At 34.8% G+C, this 16,509-nt stretch overlaps 3 protein-coding genes and 1 pseudogene across 8 annotated transcripts; 2 read left to right on the top strand and 2 right to left on the bottom strand.

The window, feature by feature from the left end:
- Positions 1-179: 179 nt before the first annotated feature.
- LOC111796733 (AIG2-like protein D) lies at positions 180-3,448 on the bottom strand (annotated as a pseudogene). Its single transcript, XR_015421397.1, has 5 exons — positions 3,262-3,448; positions 1,851-1,923; positions 1,624-1,716; positions 1,178-1,261; positions 180-411 (listed from the first exon to the last, which is right to left on the bottom strand). The product of XR_015421397.1 is annotated as an AIG2-like protein D (transcript).
- A 715-nt stretch (positions 3,449-4,163) lies between these two features.
- On the bottom strand, positions 4,164-6,926 carry LOC111797190 (gamma-glutamylcyclotransferase 2-1). The gene is made up of 9 exons (XM_023680135.2): positions 6,778-6,926; positions 6,328-6,449; positions 6,157-6,233; positions 6,002-6,058; positions 5,162-5,218; positions 5,032-5,072; positions 4,871-4,942; positions 4,711-4,790; positions 4,164-4,600 (listed from the first exon to the last, which is right to left on the bottom strand). The coding sequence occupies exons 2-9, from the start codon at positions 6,434-6,436 to the stop codon at positions 4,419-4,421; spliced, it is 675 nt and encodes a 224-aa protein (XP_023535903.2). The 5' UTR covers positions 6,437-6,449; positions 6,778-6,926; the 3' UTR covers positions 4,164-4,418.
- A 3,011-nt stretch (positions 6,927-9,937) lies between these two features.
- On the top strand, positions 9,938-12,609 carry LOC111796679 (uncharacterized). 5 transcript variants are annotated; one of them, XM_023679404.2, is made up of 4 exons: positions 9,938-10,074; positions 10,352-10,951; positions 11,851-12,289; positions 12,426-12,521. In XM_023679404.2, exons 2-3 carry the CDS (start codon positions 10,477-10,479, stop codon positions 12,246-12,248), a joined length of 873 nt encoding a protein of 290 aa, XP_023535172.2. In that variant the 5' UTR covers positions 9,938-10,074; positions 10,352-10,476; the 3' UTR covers positions 12,249-12,289; positions 12,426-12,521. The 5 variants fall into 5 exon arrangements, with proteins under 5 accessions (XP_023535172.2, XP_023535175.2, XP_023535174.2 ...); XM_023679407.2 differs by having other exon boundaries at positions 10,429-10,951; positions 11,851-12,609; XM_023679406.2 differs by having other exon boundaries at positions 10,408-10,951; positions 11,851-12,609.
- LOC111797384 (pollen receptor-like kinase 4) lies at positions 12,346-16,469 on the top strand. The gene is made up of 4 exons (XM_023680368.2): positions 12,346-12,481; positions 12,816-13,433; positions 14,316-14,870; positions 15,706-16,469. The coding sequence occupies exons 2-4, from the start codon at positions 13,085-13,087 to the stop codon at positions 16,356-16,358; spliced, it is 1,557 nt and encodes a 518-aa protein (XP_023536136.2). The 5' UTR covers positions 12,346-12,481; positions 12,816-13,084; the 3' UTR covers positions 16,359-16,469.
- Positions 16,470-16,509: the final 40 nt, after the last annotated feature.

Raw genomic sequence — 16,509 nt, 5'->3', positions numbered from 1 at the left:
TCTGCCTTTTTGTTTTCTCCCTACTTCTACAGTGGATTCCATCTCATTTTTCATTTGCTTGATCCTCATACTTCCGAGTACTTTTTATTATTATTATTATTCTTAAATTTCGCATAAAAATTGTTTAAAAAAAGGTTCATGGTTCTTTTTACGAAAGTTTGCAGAGCAAAAGCTTTTACTTTAACTTAAAAAAGATTGAGGATGTGTGTGAATGACAAAGATCATATACTCAAAAAGAAAAATGCGTACGGAAGTATTACTACCTGGAGATTGGAGAGCTGGTACTTAGCATCGCTATTCTTCTCCTTCAGCAGCCAATTATTTCAACGGTGCCGACTGCTGCTAAAATTATTCTATAAAGTCATCGACCATCTCGACTACGTAGACATCCAGATGATCTCGCTTCCACTCCTTGAATTTGCAGCAGATAAAATTGTTCATATAAAAAACAATGAAAAAAATAAAGAATAGCATTGAGTACAGATTGCGTTATTGTACTTCCAAGTTTCGACCCCAACAAAAATTCAAAACCACCTGGACAATATTTTCACAAAACAGCATTGCAAAAACAGTGAAACTTTTAAGAACTACCGAACTCTATAATAGTAAGATATTGTCCATTTTGAACATAAGCTCTCATGACTTTATTTTTTATTTTCTTAAAAGACCTCATACGAATGAAGATCTTATTCCTTATTTATAAACTCATGTTCAGTCTTTTAATTAGCGGACGTGGGACTTCTCTCCCAGCAACCCTCAACAAAACTAACCAAAATCTAGTAAGGAATTTAATATCAAATTTAAGAAATCTCAATCCATGCACTGGATTCATGATGCAAACATAAGGAAAGTGACTAAGCGAGTCTTGAACCAACTCTTGAATGGAAGGCAGGGAGTCAGAAAATGCAGGAGGAAAAAAAAAAAAAAAAACAAAGAAACTTGATTAAATTAATTTATTTATTATATTAGTTTGCAATTAAATCATTGTTGAACCCTACGAAAGTGAAGTAGAGGATTAGTCTCCATGTTGCATGATGACACATGCCCTGGGGTCACTTGAGCATGTTGTCAAATGAGAAGTCAAAAACAAAAAGCTTCTTCTCCGTAGGTATTATGATGTACAAATCTTATATTCTGATGCACGAATGGAGAAAGAAAGAAAGGATAGTGTTTTTACCTCAAAATCCCATTCTCCGTACAACTCTGGATCCTATTCGTTGCACCAAACATAAGCATAAACTAGTAGCTTCTCAAAACTGTCCTGCAAACAGTCAACGACAGCCTAAAAAAGTCGTCGAGAGGGGAAAAGTATATTTATGCTTAAACTATCCTCATTATCATAAATGATTAAGTGATGACAACTCCTTAAAAGAAATATTGCAAGGGCTGTAGAATAGCAATGTGATCTCAAGTTTGTTAAGTTTTTCATTAACGACCTAGAAATTTACAATAACTTCTAATATGTATGTATGGCAAATTGAAAATATCCATATCAGAAGGTATTTTATAGTAGTCCGTACTTGATTGTAAAGGAAGTATATTTTCCGATTCTACGATTGATTCGAGTACAAAGTACTTGAGAATAAAATACAGTTGAGTACCAAGATGAGTCGAATACTTTACCATTAAAGAGACCTCAACTGTGCTCCTCTTGTATTCAACATTCTCATATGCGTCTAAAGTATCCATTTCGGAGTCTGTGATGCCTGAAAGAATCTGCAGAGTATGGAATAGAATAGTTGATAAGAGTACAGGATAGTTCAATATGAAAACATAAAACGACATGGAAAAAATTTAGGTTCATTACTAGTCGAACGTGGCTTAATTCAACACAGGATGGCATTACAAACCTTGCCAGATACTTTCTTGCTATTAACAGGTATGATCGCTGGATAAACTCGTCCTTTAATGCTTAATCTTTGACTGCAAATTCTCAAGAAAATTACAGAGGTCAATCATGGACTCAAGAATATAAGCAAGCAATAAAGAATATTTTTAATCCTTTCTTATCTTAATGTAATCATATAAACTATGAATCAAAACCTTGAAAATTAGAGCAAGCAAATAGATCCTAAGTAATAGAAGTTTGTAATAATTATTTGGAAATTATCATTTGCAAACACAGAGAAGAGTGAAACAGAGAAACAGTATCAAATCAAGTAAATGGTAAGATGGATGCATAGAATAAAATTTTCCTCTAGAATTCCAACATAAATTAGACTATCGTGAATGCAAAGTTTTGCCTCAAACTTACCAGAAGAAAAGAAAATAACCGTGATGATATGCAAATCAAAGAGTAAGTGTAGAAAAATATTTCTAATGTAATATTTTCTTGTCATAATGCGAACATTAACTGAGAAGCAAAACCTAGAAAATCATAAGTACAGAATTCGGTAACAATACTTAATAGAAGATCAAAGTCAACAGACCACAGATTTCTGTGACAACGGAATCAAACAAAGAAACAGCATCAATCCGAGTAAACTAAATGATTGATAGCGCAATCAAATTCTCCATTAAAAAAAAAAAAAAAAAAAAAAAAAAAAAAAACCAGCACAATTTAGCTTGCTTCAAATTTATCGAAAGAGAAGTAACAGTGACGGTTTGGAAATGAAAGAAATAATAGTAGAAGAATATTTCTTATGCAATCCTTCCTCGTCATGATGCTAATATCAACTAAGAAACAAAACCTATAAAATCATAAGCATAACAGTTCGCTAACAATACTCGAAGATCAACATCCAAAAACTCTATAGAGACAAACTAAACAAAGAAACAGCATCAATCTGAGTAAACTATAAAATCGATAGAGCGAATAAAATTTCTTTAGGAAACCAGCACGAATTAGCTATCATCAATGCGAGTTTTACTTCGTTTTATCGAAAGAGTAGAAAATATCAGCACGATTAGAAAATCAAAAAGCTAAGAGTAGAAGAGTATTTGTTATATAATCCTTTCTCACCATAACGCTAATGTCAACTAAGCAACAAAACCTAGATAATCAAAACAAGCATACAGTTCGCTGACATTACTAAATAGAAGATCAGCATCACGTACTTCAGTAAATACAAATTACACAGATAAACAACACAAAGCCAGGCATCACAAGATTAATAGAGTGAATCAAAACCTCATTTAGAAAACCAGCACGAATTAGCAAATCATTGATGCGAATTTCACTTCAAGTTCATCAAAATAGAAGAAACTAACAGCGAGAATATGAAAATTTAAGAGCTAAGAGTAGATGATGAAAGAACAGACTAGCCATTGAGGACGGCAGCAGAGGACTGAGGATCACGCTTCAAGAGGATACGAAGGACTTCATCAGCCATGAGAGTACCGTAGACGAAGACTCCGTGAAGATTCTGCTGCGGCAGAGCAGGCGCGAGAGTAGCTAGAGACGCCGAATCCATTTTCCGCGAAATTGCTTCTCTGTGGATTGTGAGAAGCAAATGCAAATATATATGTAATTGCTCTTCAAGCAACTAATGGAAGCCAATAATTCGCAACTGATTTCGCGCCACCTGGCGCTATTATTGATTACCAAATCACCTCAACCGCATTTCCATACCACCGATGTATAATTATAATCCACGCATTTTAACTTTTTTCTTTTTTCTTTTATTTTATATTAAATTAACTTTTAATTTAATTTATTTATTTTTATCTATTTAATATTTTCAAATTTGGTGAGTTGAGCAAATTTTATAAAGTTTATAAATTTTAAAATGTCAAATTATATTAAAATAGACAAAAATAAATGTTAATAAATATAGTATTTTAAGTTATGATTCAATTTTTTCTTTGTTAAATAAAAAATAAGATTTTTTTTTACTACGACATATATATATATATATATATATATATATTTATTTATTTATTTATAAAATTCAACACCCCTATTTAATATATTAAATTTGTGTTTTTTTTAGTAAAGAAAAATGAATCAGTATTTGAACTTTCTACCTCGAGAAAAAAAAAACGTAACTATTGTTATTCACATGTAACCCACAACAACTTTGAATGAACCGTTATTTTAAAGAAAAAATCAATTTTAGAATCGACGAGTGTATTTGAAAGTGATTTTGAAACAGTTAAAATCACTATTACGACACTTTTGTCGTAATAGCTAACAGAACTGGAAATGGGAACTAACAGCATACTGCAATAAGTGACAGTAGTCATTCTTCTCCTAACCATTTTCGGAGCAGTTAAGGTTCATACAAATAAACTATGTCCAAAGTTCAAGATTGCGAAACGTACAGAACTACTGCGGTCGTGAATAACCGAAAATGACGACGATTTCCAAATCTAAGCCTTACTAGTAACGTCAGAAACTAATGGATCTAAGTTAAGTAGTAATTGTTGTTAACCATCACTGGAAGCCTCTGGTTTGCTTGGTTTGTGGGATTTTGGAGTTAGGAATCTGTGGCTATGGCTTCTGGAAGCGGTGGTAGTTCTAAGGACGATATGTGCGACTTGAGTACTACGTGGGGCGCTGCTCCGAGCAGTTTGTTCTCCCTTGAGATACCATTCTCGAGGAGATCGAGAACTTTTCTCACCTCGTTAGCGAGCTCGATCACCATTTCCTCCTCGTGACCTATAGCCATAATAAGAAATGTTTATGCACCTACACAGATGGTGAGGAACAAAACCAAAGGAATGTTGCTAGAAAGAATTTGGCTCCATCTAGGGGGATGATAAGGTTACCTATGTTAAACAATGCCTTCTCTAACATGAAAATATAATCCCTATTGTTTCCACAAGGCCCAGCAGCAGTAGCAATTTGTCTGATCAATGGGAACCAAGGATAAGTTCAAAAACGAGCAAAAGTCATTCCAAACCGGCCCTTAAAATTTTGCCATTTTACCTAGCCATGTCGTTTAACGGAGCTGGACCCAGGTAGTATTTGTTCACTTCTTTGTCCGGAGTCGATGTGAAACTGCATTTCGGATACGAATCGTAGCAAAGTTTAAACAAATTGCATATGGAAGTTAAAAACAAGTTAGCTAAGAAAATGCTGGCACTTACACAATTACTCCTGTAAGGGCTGGCTCAAGAGAGCTCTCTTCCTGGATAAAGAGATACAGCATAATGAATGTGTCGGACTTGAAAAATGTACAAATTGCTTCAAATTGACAGTATCGATTCGTAATCTCACCTTGTAGAAGTTAACGAGTGTCTTTTGATCATATTCACATTCTCTATGTTCTAAATACTGCGATTGACAAAAAGAAGAAGAAGGAATTGTCATTAACTTTCAAATGGCTTAGAGAATAAATTACCAATAAGGAAAGAGTCGGTCAAGAAATTCTGGTTTAAGACTAGGAAGACAAGGAAGAACGATAATGAAGAACCGCAACATAGTGATAAGGCGTGTTTGGGAGTGATTTTGAAACGGTTAAAAACATCGCATCTATTAGGTTCAACGTCACTCTCAAACATACTCGAAATGAAAATTGAATTCATGTAATAAAAGAAATGTTTCGCTTATTCTATCGTTTATCAATAGTGGTAATAGCTTAAACCCAATCCTTTTTGGGTTCTCTTTAAGGCTTCCGCTCAAGATTTTTAAAATGCGGGAGAGGTTTCTACACACTTATAATAAGAATGTTTCATTTTCCTCTCCAACCAAGGTGGGGCCAGCGTCCTCACTAGCACTCTTTCATCTCTCCAATTGATGTTGTTCCCCTATCTAATCGATGTGGGATCTCACAATCCACCCCTTCAGGGCCCAGCGTCATTGACACTCGTTCCTCTCTCCAATCAACGTGGGATCCCACAACTACAACCGAAATGCGAGCGTTCGTGGTTTGGTTTTACACTCTTAAACCCGATTTTTATACCATAAAAATTGATTCCAAATGCTTAAAAACATGTTTGGGAGTGGTTTTGAACATGACAAGAGTAGATTTTAACCATTTCAAAGTCATTATCAAACACATCTTTATAAGATTAACTAAATCTAAATAAAAATAAATTGTAATTGACATTAAATTACCTCCATTGCAGTTGTTTCCCTTTCAGGAGTCCCCCGCACACAGTAAGCTGCTCCCCACTGAGAAAAAATTATGTAGAAAACTAGAAAATGAGTAGCAAGAACAGAGAAAGCGATCCAAGATCCACTGAGAATATATTCAAATCAGTTGATCTTACACAAATTGCTTCTTCTTCCTGTTCCAACGTGAGAGTTCTAGCAGGATTTTCTGGCGTACCTCTGTGATCAATGCATGCTGGTCCAAAGATGAGACGAATTGTTATGAACAATAAAATTGACTAAAGGAAATTACATCAACAACAAATTCTTGCTGGAAATATGAAACTTACCGAGGTCGAAAACGCGCTTATAATCCTTGATATAACCTATAATTTTCTCATCAAATTCAAATCCTGGATTCCAAACCAGTGAGCCATATCCAAACACCCAAAACACCATGATTATAAAGCTCCTGGAGAAAGGAAAACAATAATCATGAAGAACAATAGATGTTCCAGCCATTTCTTGTAATAACTAACCCTACCCCCACCCCTCCCGTTCGTGGATGAAATGATATCATGTATCTCCAAATCAGAAACCAAAATGCAGATTTAAAGAGCAATTACTAGTAATGCTTCAAAATCAGAGGACAATATTTCTAAAATCGCAATCCATAGGGCTATAATCACTTCAATTACGCACTCGTTTCAATTCCGAAACGTGAAATAGAAGATTGAAATCAAGATAATTCAAGAGGAAAATATTAAGAAAAATGTAGAGAAAGAGAGTTTAATTCTTACGCGAAGATCCGCAAACTTTTCCTGGAAAATGAAAGAGAAAGAGGAGGATGAGATTTGAGAGTGGCTGAGTTCTGTTCTTCCTCCCTCTCTTGATTCTCTCTGTTTCTTCTCTCTCTTCCAGGGAAATGGTGTTTTTCCGAGAGGAAGAAAATGAATGAGCATTCTGATAGTTTATAGTACCGCCAAGATGATGAACCGAAACTGAAACCGCGCCCACAGAGTTGGGACCACTTGTGTGCCACGTCAGCCACTGAAGTCTGTACCACGACAGGCACAAACGACGACGTATAGAATATATTATCCGTATCTGCACACGACTTGTAAGTTGTATCACGTGTAAGACGGATTCTGTCAAGATCTTGTTTCTTAAATTGTAATTTTATAAACTGATCACTTTTTGGCTACTATATATATATATATATATAATATAAATTAATACAAATATTATATATATATATATATATATATATATATATATATATATATATATATATAATATAAATTAATACAAATATTTCAAAATTTGTATTTTACCTTTAAAAAAAATATATTCCTAAATTTTTATTTATTTCAATAATACCTTTAAATTATTTTTTTAAATCTCTAAAATAAGTTGACTGATTCTTTTGGATGGAAATCTCTTAGCTTGTTTAAAAATACTCTTAATTTTAAAAAAATAATTTATAAGGTAATAAAAAAATATGTTACTATTAGTCTATATTTAAAAATTTACTTATGAAATTTTAAAAATAATATTAACCATTTACCCTTATAAAAAAATTCACAAAAATCTTAGAGTCCATGGAAGAAAACTGTACACCAATAAATTATTTCCAATTTTTTAAATGTTACTTTCGAAAATTTAGAAATATTTTTGGAAAAATCGTACTAACCGTAAATATATTTTTTATTTTTTATTTTTTTAAATAAAATTATTAATGGAATTTTTGAAAATTCAATAATTTTTTAAATACTTTTAAAATTAAAAGGTATTTTTAAAATTTTTGAAAAGTTTTTAGAATATTTTGGTAAACAAAGGGTAAAATTAGAAGATTTTTTTTATTAATTTAGTTTTAATATTTGAATATTTAAATTTTATCTTTTGTATTTTAAAATTCTTGACTAATTATAATATTTAAAAATTATTCTTTAAATAAAATTTAAATATCTAATAAAACTTTTAACTTTTATTTATTTATTTAACCAGTTCTAATACTTCAAACCTTTTGAACTTTTATAACTGTATTTTAGAACTTTAAATTTAAAAAGTATAGAAAGTGTTTTATATATTTTGTTGATTTTTTAATTTGTGTATAATAAATTCTTACATTTTATATTTTATATTTAATAGATCTTTGTTATATATACATTTTTTATTGAAAAAAAAAAACCACAACCCCATTGAATATCAGTCAAAATTTATTGTTATAAAATATTAAAAGAATGTATTATCAAAGAAATTTAACGAATTATAAAATAGACGTGTCAATGTAATTAATGTGTTTATAGATTATAAAATATACCGTGTTAAGAGCATAACTTAATTAGTTAAGATATCACGTTGGACTAAAAAATTAAATGTTAAAATCATTTAAATACATTCAAAATAAATAAAATATATATATTCTCTTAAATTAGTGGGGTGAATTAATACAAATTAAATAAATAATAAAGTATTCTATCTTAAGTACAAATCCAATTTAATGGAATTAAAAGGTTAGAGTCAGAAGTGTTAAACGAATACGACTCTCCATAATGATATGATATTGTTCATTTTGAACTTAAGAAAGCCTTATTACATGATCATTCCCTAAATTAGTTGATGTGAGACTTTCATCCAACACCTTCCCCAAACAAAGTACGCTTCCCCTTAATCGAGACTCGACTTTTTTTTTTTTTTTTGAGTCTTCTAACAATGTACACTCTTTGTTCAATACTTTAGTCACTTTTGACTATACCTTCGAGGGCTCACAATATTAAGTTTAGGATATGACTCTAATACCATGTTAAACAAACACGACTCTCCACAATGATATGATATTGTCCACTTTAAACTCTTATGATTTTACTTTTGACTTCTTCAAAAAGTCTCATTCCATAATCATTCTAAATTAGTAGACGCCGGACTTTCATCAAACAAAAAGTTAATTTGTTTGTTGTTTTTTACTTCCCGAAAATGTATCACTAAATTTACTGAATGACCACGGGGCGTAGTTGAAAATTTTTTACAGACTGTCTGGTTGGAAAAGCAATATGGCTCGGTTCATTGAACCTGGATACTTATTCAGTAGGAGATAATGTTAGCAAAAAGCTGTTATTGGTATCTCCTGCTCTGGCCAATCCTCACTTTAATATATTCGCTTTAATTTGTTATATATTAACGTCAGTCTCACCGTTTTAAAACGCGTCTATTAGGAAGAGTTTTCACACCTTTATAAGAAATATTTGGTTACTTTCTTCAACCAATGTGGGAGCCAATGTCTTCGGTAACACACTGACCAATGTTTGGCTCTGATATCATTTGTAACAACCCAAAGTCTACCGCTAGAAGATATTGTCCGTTTTACCGTTAATTATTGTATTTATTTTGCCAAGACCATTTAGGGAAGAGCCCATAACTAGTTAGGGCATTGGAAGCATGCCTCAATTATCTATTATTGGTATTTTATAAATACATTAAAACAACTTAGTCATTGGTCGAGTTTATAATTCGAGATATTAATAAAAAAAAATTCATATTCTAATTTTTTTTTATCTAACTATTTTTTCGTCATGGTATATATTTTTGATCGATCTAAAATATTAACCAAACATGTGATTGTTTTTTGTTCTAAAAATACGAGAAATTGAAAAAAAAAAAAAAAAGTTACTAAATAGAAGTTTTAGTAGCCAAAAGTAACAAATAGAATCTGGAAGCTTTAAAAAATACGTTTACGATTGTTTATAAGTATCGATTATGTTTTAGTAATCAAAATTTTTAAATTTGGTATTTAACCAGTTTTAATATTTTATTTTATTTTATTTTAAATATATAGTATACATAAAATTAAAAATTTAATAACTAGAAAATATAAAATTGGAAATTCAAGCCATTATTAAACGTTCATTAAAGTTAAAAATGGATAAAAATGTAAAAAGAATTTAAAATTTAAAATTCAGTTCGTATAGTGGAAAAGTGCGCGTTAGACACCCGTGAGGAATGGGGCATTCGTGGCTTCTCCAATTCTACCGCGAAGATTGGGCATCGAGAGCGGAAGGGCAACGCACGAAGCTACGGCTTCACTTCATCTGAAATTGGTAAAGTGAACAACTCTCTCTCTCTCTCTCAACTGATAAATCTTCAGCATTGCAATATCATCATCGTTCATTCGATTTATTTTGCAATTTCGATCACTTTCCAACTTTTCGCGCACTCTTTTCTGCTTTACTTTGATTTACTTCTTAATTCATCCGCTAGGCGAACGAAATCGTGAGTATAAGCGTTTATTCTACCCGATATCCTTCGATTCTTTGTTTATTGTTGATGGAATCAACATCGTTTCAATTTAATCTCATAAATTTATGGTTTGTTTAGTTTCTACTACGGAATGGCGTTTGATTTTTCGTCGTCTCGTGTTGAATCGTGGATAGACTCATTTGGATTTGAAATAGAGATTTGAAATTTTCGAAACTGGAAACGAAGAACATTTTGAGTTGGAAATGAAGAAAGAAAACGGCAACCGTGGATCGGGGGTTTCAGGTTCTCGTCGGACGCGGTCTCAAATAGCACTGGAATGGACCGCGGCGGAATGCCTTGTTCTTGTTAATGTGATTGGTGCTGTGGAGGCTGATTGTTTGAAAGCTTTGTCTAGCTATCAGAAATGGAAGATTGTTGCAGAGGACTGCACAGCTTTGAATGTGGCTCGGACTTCGAATCAATGCAGGAAGAAGTGGGAGTGTTTGCTGATTGAACATGATGTTATCAAGCAATGGGAGTTAACGATGCCGGAGGATGATTCGTATTGGTGTTTGGAGAGTGGAAGGAGAAAAGAATTGGGACTTCCTGACAACTTTGACGAGGAGCTGTTCAAAGCAATTGATAATGTCTCATCAATGAGGGCGAACCAGTCGGATACAGAGCCCGATAACGATCCAGAGGCTGCCGTTGAGAACGCCGATGAAATTTCAGAGCCTGGTATGATACTTTATTTCCTAGAGCTCTTAGAGATTAAGTTTTCATGTGAATTTATTGCTTTAAGTACACTTCGATAATAATCATATTTTGATTTTGCGAGTGGTCAACAAGGGAAATGAAAATAAAGAGCATAGAGGGAATGAGTTCTAGCACGGTAGCTAGGCTAGGTAAGATGGTTGTCCCATGAGAATAGTTTATGGATATTACAAAAATTACAGTTTTTGCTCCTTGGCCAACCCCTAGAGGTTGGCCTCAAGGGCCTCAACTTTGGCCGGAGCTCATGGGGGTCGGCCTCTCGGGCTCGATTGTGACCCTCTTCAGATACCCTTCATTGCCTTTAGACATCCTAGCGATTAGTCGTGTCAGTTATGAGCATAATGCAAGCAGGGGTTCTGATAGCCTGGTTATAAGATGATATCTTGTTTTAGTTTCTTGATCAGTGATGATCAGTGATTGAGGAAATTTCAGAAACGTTTTTTTTTCTTCTTGCTTTCGATGCTAAAAACTCCGGAAAGAGTAGTTTAACTGCTTCAGAGTCTCAGATACTGTGCTTCCTTCAAACATTTCATGAATATATGTGCTTGTATCTAGAAATCATGTCTACGTAAAAATCAAAACGAGACATAGAACGGGTCGGTATTATGGTGATTCCAGGATCTAGATTCATTATTTCTTTTCCTTATAATCCATGAGGTGCAATTTGAACTTTTCTGACTGCATTTTCATAAGGGTTAATTGTGAATTTTTTTAAAACCGAAAAAACGGGTTTGTCGTAACTGCATAAATAGCTTTGCATCATGTTCTAAAGTGTGGTTAAAGGGTGAGATGGATCTTACAATGGCTGTCTTCAAATTACTTCAATAATATTGGTCTTCTTATTTCTGATTTTTTCATGTTAGGCCCTAAAAGGCAAAGACGTGGTTCAATGTCTAAGAGAAATCAAGGCCTTGAGAAATCTTTAGAATGTAAAGAAGACGAAGAGGATGAAGCAGAAGAACAACCTCTATTAAGCTCTCCAGAATCAGACCTTCGCGATTGCTACATCAAAAACAACGGAGCAAAGGCGACTGACGACATTGAACCCGAAGAGCAAATGATGGTGAAGAAATTGCTTGAAAATGCAGAAAATGTTCAAGAAATTGTGTCTGAGAATGCAGAATGTGCAACTTCTGATGAAAAGAATGACAAGGACCAAACTAATTTGATAAGACGTCAAGGGAGCAAGCTTATCAGATGCCTAGGAGATTTTCTCAACACCATTAACGATCTCCGTGACCTGCTCGAAGATTGTGAGTGATTCTCTCTTCACGAAAAATTCGGTTTTCGTTGACCCACCAAGTAAGCGTTGTTCTCAAATGGTATCCTCGACTCCTTACGTAAATGTTTGTTTAAATCATTTTGTTAGCATGTCTTAGGAAATTGCCAATTTGTTGACGGTTTAGACTTTTGAATCTTCTCGTCTTTCTTCCTACAGACAAAATGTCAGGTTGGCCATTCGAGCAACGTTTAAACGCTGTCGACATTTTCCAGGTTACAGATAGAAACCCAATCTAATGTTTATTTATGAAAACTTTTTTTTTTTTTTGTTCTTTTTTTCATGAATAACAAGAAAGATCGTACCAAACTCCAAACTAGAAACATTAAACTATGTTGTGCTATTCCCTTTGATGGAGAGTGGGGGGAACAAACTATGCAATATCTCTTAAAAGAACCAGCCTTTAAACAGCTCATCAAAACAAGAAACTTCTCTTTATTGCTTCTCCATTTTGATCTTCCTTCATTTTCCCTTCCAAATACACTTTGCAACACCTTCCCTCACCCATGGCTCATACAACAGACCTGTTTTTACTCATCTTATTTGTAGTGTGCTGTAACACTTCCTCTAGTACCAGTCCCGAGGCCGAAATCCTCATTAAGTTCAAGAGCTCTCTTTCGAACAACACCGCCTTGGACAATTGGGACACGTCGATCAACATCTGCAACGACGATCCCAAGACGAGAGGTAAATACTGGACTGGTGTGACTTGCAAAGATGGAACTTTGTTTGGGTTACGGCTTGAGAATTTGAGCTTAGGTGGTGTTATCGACATAGACACGCTCGTTAACTTGCCATCTCTAAGAAGCTTGAGCTTCATGAACAATAGCTTTCATGGTACAATGCCAAAGGTTAAGAAACTGGGCGCATTAAGAGCTTTGTATCTTGCATACAACAAGTTCTCTGGTACAATACCTGAAGACGCTTTTGAAAACATGAGGTCGTTGAAAACGGTGCGTTTAGAAGAGAATGAGTTTAAAGGAGAAATTCCAGGTTCCCTTTCTAGTTTGCCAGCGTTGGTGGAATTGAGCCTCGAAGGGAATCGATTTGAAGGCAAAATCCCTGATTTTATTCCGAGGGATTGGAAGTTGTTCGATTTGTCCAATAACCTATTGGAGGGTCCAATACCTTCTGGCTTAGCCAAAATCGATTCCAATGCATTTGCAGGTGAATAAGCTATAACTCTATACTTTGTTATTATTATTTTTTTTGTTTTGCTCTAAAGAAAATAGATAGATAAATAACCTCTTGATTAAGTTTTCGAGTCAGTAACAATTATCTTTAATGGACAACTCAATAGATAGTTTTTTTAGCGAAAGAAAAAATGTCAGATTAATTTGTTTCATATCGATTGGAGAGGGGAACGAATGCAAGCGAGGACACTTTGTGAGATTCCACATCGGTTATAGAGGATAACGAAATATTGTTTATAAGGGTGTGGAAACCGCTCGCTTTTCCAACATTGATTTTAGATTTCAAGAATTTTCTTGACACACAAATTGCCTGACATAGATATTGATTTGAACAAAGGAACTCAAATCAAACCGATTTTTTTCTTTTTTCAGGGGCTCATAATGGCTCCCTTAATTATGTGCGAATTTCCCTCGTCGGGAAGCGGGCTAGTCTTAGAAAATGGAAAGTACAAAAGTAATTTTCAAAAACCTAAAACTAAAAATAAAATAGTTATTAAATGTGGCATTAAGGTTCTAAAATTATTCAATTTAGAGATTATTTTTAACATTTTGGATTCTTTGGAATTTATTTAGATTCATAATTATCTTTAGTTACCATTTTCTCTATGAAATAGATACTTAAATATTTGATCAAGTTTTGGACATAAGTAATTGAAATCCAGCTATTTACAATCTTGCTTGGCATAGGTTGTATAAACAATGTTAAATTAATATGAGCTTAATACAATATTTTGTGATTTTAAATTTCAAGTGCATAAAACTTTGTTTGTATCTTAACATTTTGATTAAAATATCTGTATATTATTAAGCTTATAATTAAATGTTGAACCTAAAAAATTTCATTTGTCTTTTACAGGGAACAAGGATTTATGTGGACAGCCTCTGAGCCGATGTAAGTCCCCAAAGAAGTGGTACATCCTCACCGGAGTCACCGTCGGAATCGTCTTGGTAGCCGTCATTGTCTTGTACCACCGCTACCGCCGCCGGAGGGCTCTGTTATCGGCGGCAGAGCAAGCCCAAAACTCAAAAGCCCAGGATCAATTGGGCCTGGAAAAGGCCCAATATCAGGAGCCGACAGAAGAAAATGCGAAGCTGCAGTTCGTGAGGGCCGATAGCCCCTTCTTTGACTTGGAGGAGCTGTTGAGGGCCCCGGCGGAAGTTCTGGGCGGCGGCAGCTTTGGGTCGTCTTATAAGGCCCTACTTTCAAATGGGCCTCCAGTGGTTGTAAAGAGGCTTCGGCCCATGAGATGCGTTGGGTTCGAAGAGTTTCATGAGCACATGAAAAGGTTGGGGATAATTTCACATCCCAATTTGCTTCCGCCTGTGGCTTTCTATTATAGAAATGAAGATAAGCTTTTGATTTCTGAGTTCATGGGGAATGGCAACTTGGCTGATCATCTTCATGGCCATGGTATGTATGATCTTCAACCCATTTAATACTTAAATTACCCTTTGTTGGACGATGAAAGTTCCACATCGGCTAATGGATTTATAATACTATCTCCATTGGTATGGAGCATTTTGGAAAATGCAAAGCAAAACCATGAGAGCTTATTTCTTATGTTCTAAAGCCTCTTTGGAAAGCCTAAAGTAAAACCATGAGAGTTTATGCTCTGAAGCCTCTTAGGGAAGCTCAAAGCAAAACCACGAGAGCTTATGCTCTGAAGCCTCTTAGAGAAGCTCAAAGCAAAACCACGAGAGCTTATGCTCTGAAGCCTCTTAGGGAAGCTCAAAGCAAAACCACGAGAGCTTATGCTCTGAAGCCTCTTAGGGAAGCTCAAAGCAAAACCACGAGAGCTTATGCTCTGAAGCCTCTTAGGGAAGCTCAAAGCAAAACCACGAGAGCTTATGCTCTGAAGCCTCTTAGGGAAGCTCAAAGCAAAACCACGAGAGCTTATGCTCTGAAGCCTTTTGAGGAAGCCCAAAACAAAACCATGAGAGCTTAGACTCAAAATGGATAATATCGAGAGTCGTGTTCATCTAACACCTTTAATATATATTTTTTAAATTTGATGTCATAATATTTTTCTTAATCTAATAATTGTAGATGATAATTGATGTGTTATCACTAAACTATATTTGAAATGATGTGCATGTTTTTTTTTCTTTTTAATCTATTAGAAAATGGTTAATCGAATAATCTTAAATAATAATAATTTTTTTTAATGATGGATCTACCTAGAAAATACACGTTATTTTTTATTTTTTTATAGCTAAAAAGATATATTTTTTTTGAAATATTCCAGCTCAGCGTACGCCTGAAAATATTGGGCTAGACTGGCCCACACGGCTACGGATCATCAAGGGAGTGGGCCGAGGCCTGGCCCATTTACACAGCGAGCTACCGAGCCTGAGCCTACCACACGGCCACTTAAAATCCTCCAACATTCTTCTCAACAGCAATTACGAGCCTCTATTAACCGACTTCGGCCTCGACCCTTTGGTGTGCCAGGATCAAGCACAGCAATACATGGCGGCGTACAAGTCGCCGGAGTTCATCCGGCACCGTCGGGTATCCCGAAAGACCGACGTGTGGAGTCTCGGAATCCTGATCCTCGAGCTTCTGACCGGGAAGTTCCCGGCGAACTATCTCCGGCATGGAGGAGACGCAGCCAACGGCGACCTGGCGGCTTGGGTGAAGTCGGCAGTGCGGGAGGAGTGGACGGCGGAGGTTTTCGACGGCGATATGATGAAGGGAACGAAGAATGAAGGCGGGGAAATGGTGCGGCTGCTGCGGATCGGAATGATTTGCAGCGAAGAGGATGAGGATCGACGGTGGGGATTGAAGGAGGCGGTGGAGAAGATCGAGGAGTTGAAAGAGACGGAAGTTAATACCGACGACGAGTTCTATTCGTCTTATGGCAGTGAAGTGGAAGCGCGATCAGTCGAAAGGGAATGAGTTTTTCCTTTATATTTTATTTTCGGTTTAATTATCGTTTTTATTTATATTTTTAAAGGTCGAAATAGTAAATAATCTTAATTTTAATAAACCTTACCTTTAAACTTTCAAACTTTCAAAAACTTTAATAGGGTTAAACTTGTAATTTAAC

The sequence above is a fragment of the Cucurbita pepo genome, chromosome 6 (assembly GCF_057944985.1).
Source record: "Cucurbita pepo subsp. pepo isolate OVF chromosome 6, ASM5794498v1, whole genome shotgun sequence".
NCBI lineage: Eukaryota > Viridiplantae > Streptophyta > Magnoliopsida > Cucurbitales > Cucurbitaceae > Cucurbita > Cucurbita pepo.
This window is presented reverse-complemented; position numbering and strand designations above follow the sequence as displayed.

Coding starts and splice junctions, on each gene's coding strand:
- LOC111797190 (XM_023680135.2), bottom strand. CDS start 6,436: ATGGTGTTTTGGGTGTTTGGATATGGCTCACTGGTTTGGAATCCAGGA. Junction 5,219..6,001: donor GGGAAACAACTGCAATGGAG/GTAATTTAATGT, acceptor TGTCAATCGCAG/TATTTAGAACATAGAGAATG. Junction 5,073..5,161: donor CACTCGTTAACTTCTACAAG/GTGAGATTACGA, acceptor CTCTTTATCCAG/GAAGAGAGCTCTCTTGAGCC.
- LOC111796679 (XM_023679407.2), top strand. CDS start 10,477: ATGAAGAAAGAAAACGGCAACCGTGGATCGGGGGTTTCAGGTTCTCGT. Junction 10,952..11,850: donor CGATGAAATTTCAGAGCCTG/GTATGATACTTT, acceptor TTTTCATGTTAG/GCCCTAAAAGGCAAAGACGT.
- LOC111797384 (XM_023680368.2), top strand. CDS start 13,085: ATGAACAATAGCTTTCATGGTACAATGCCAAAGGTTAAGAAACTGGGC. Junction 13,434..14,315: donor CGATTCCAATGCATTTGCAG/GTGAATAAGCTA, acceptor TGTCTTTTACAG/GGAACAAGGATTTATGTGGA. Junction 14,871..15,705: donor TGATCATCTTCATGGCCATG/GTATGTATGATC, acceptor GAAATATTCCAG/CTCAGCGTACGCCTGAAAAT.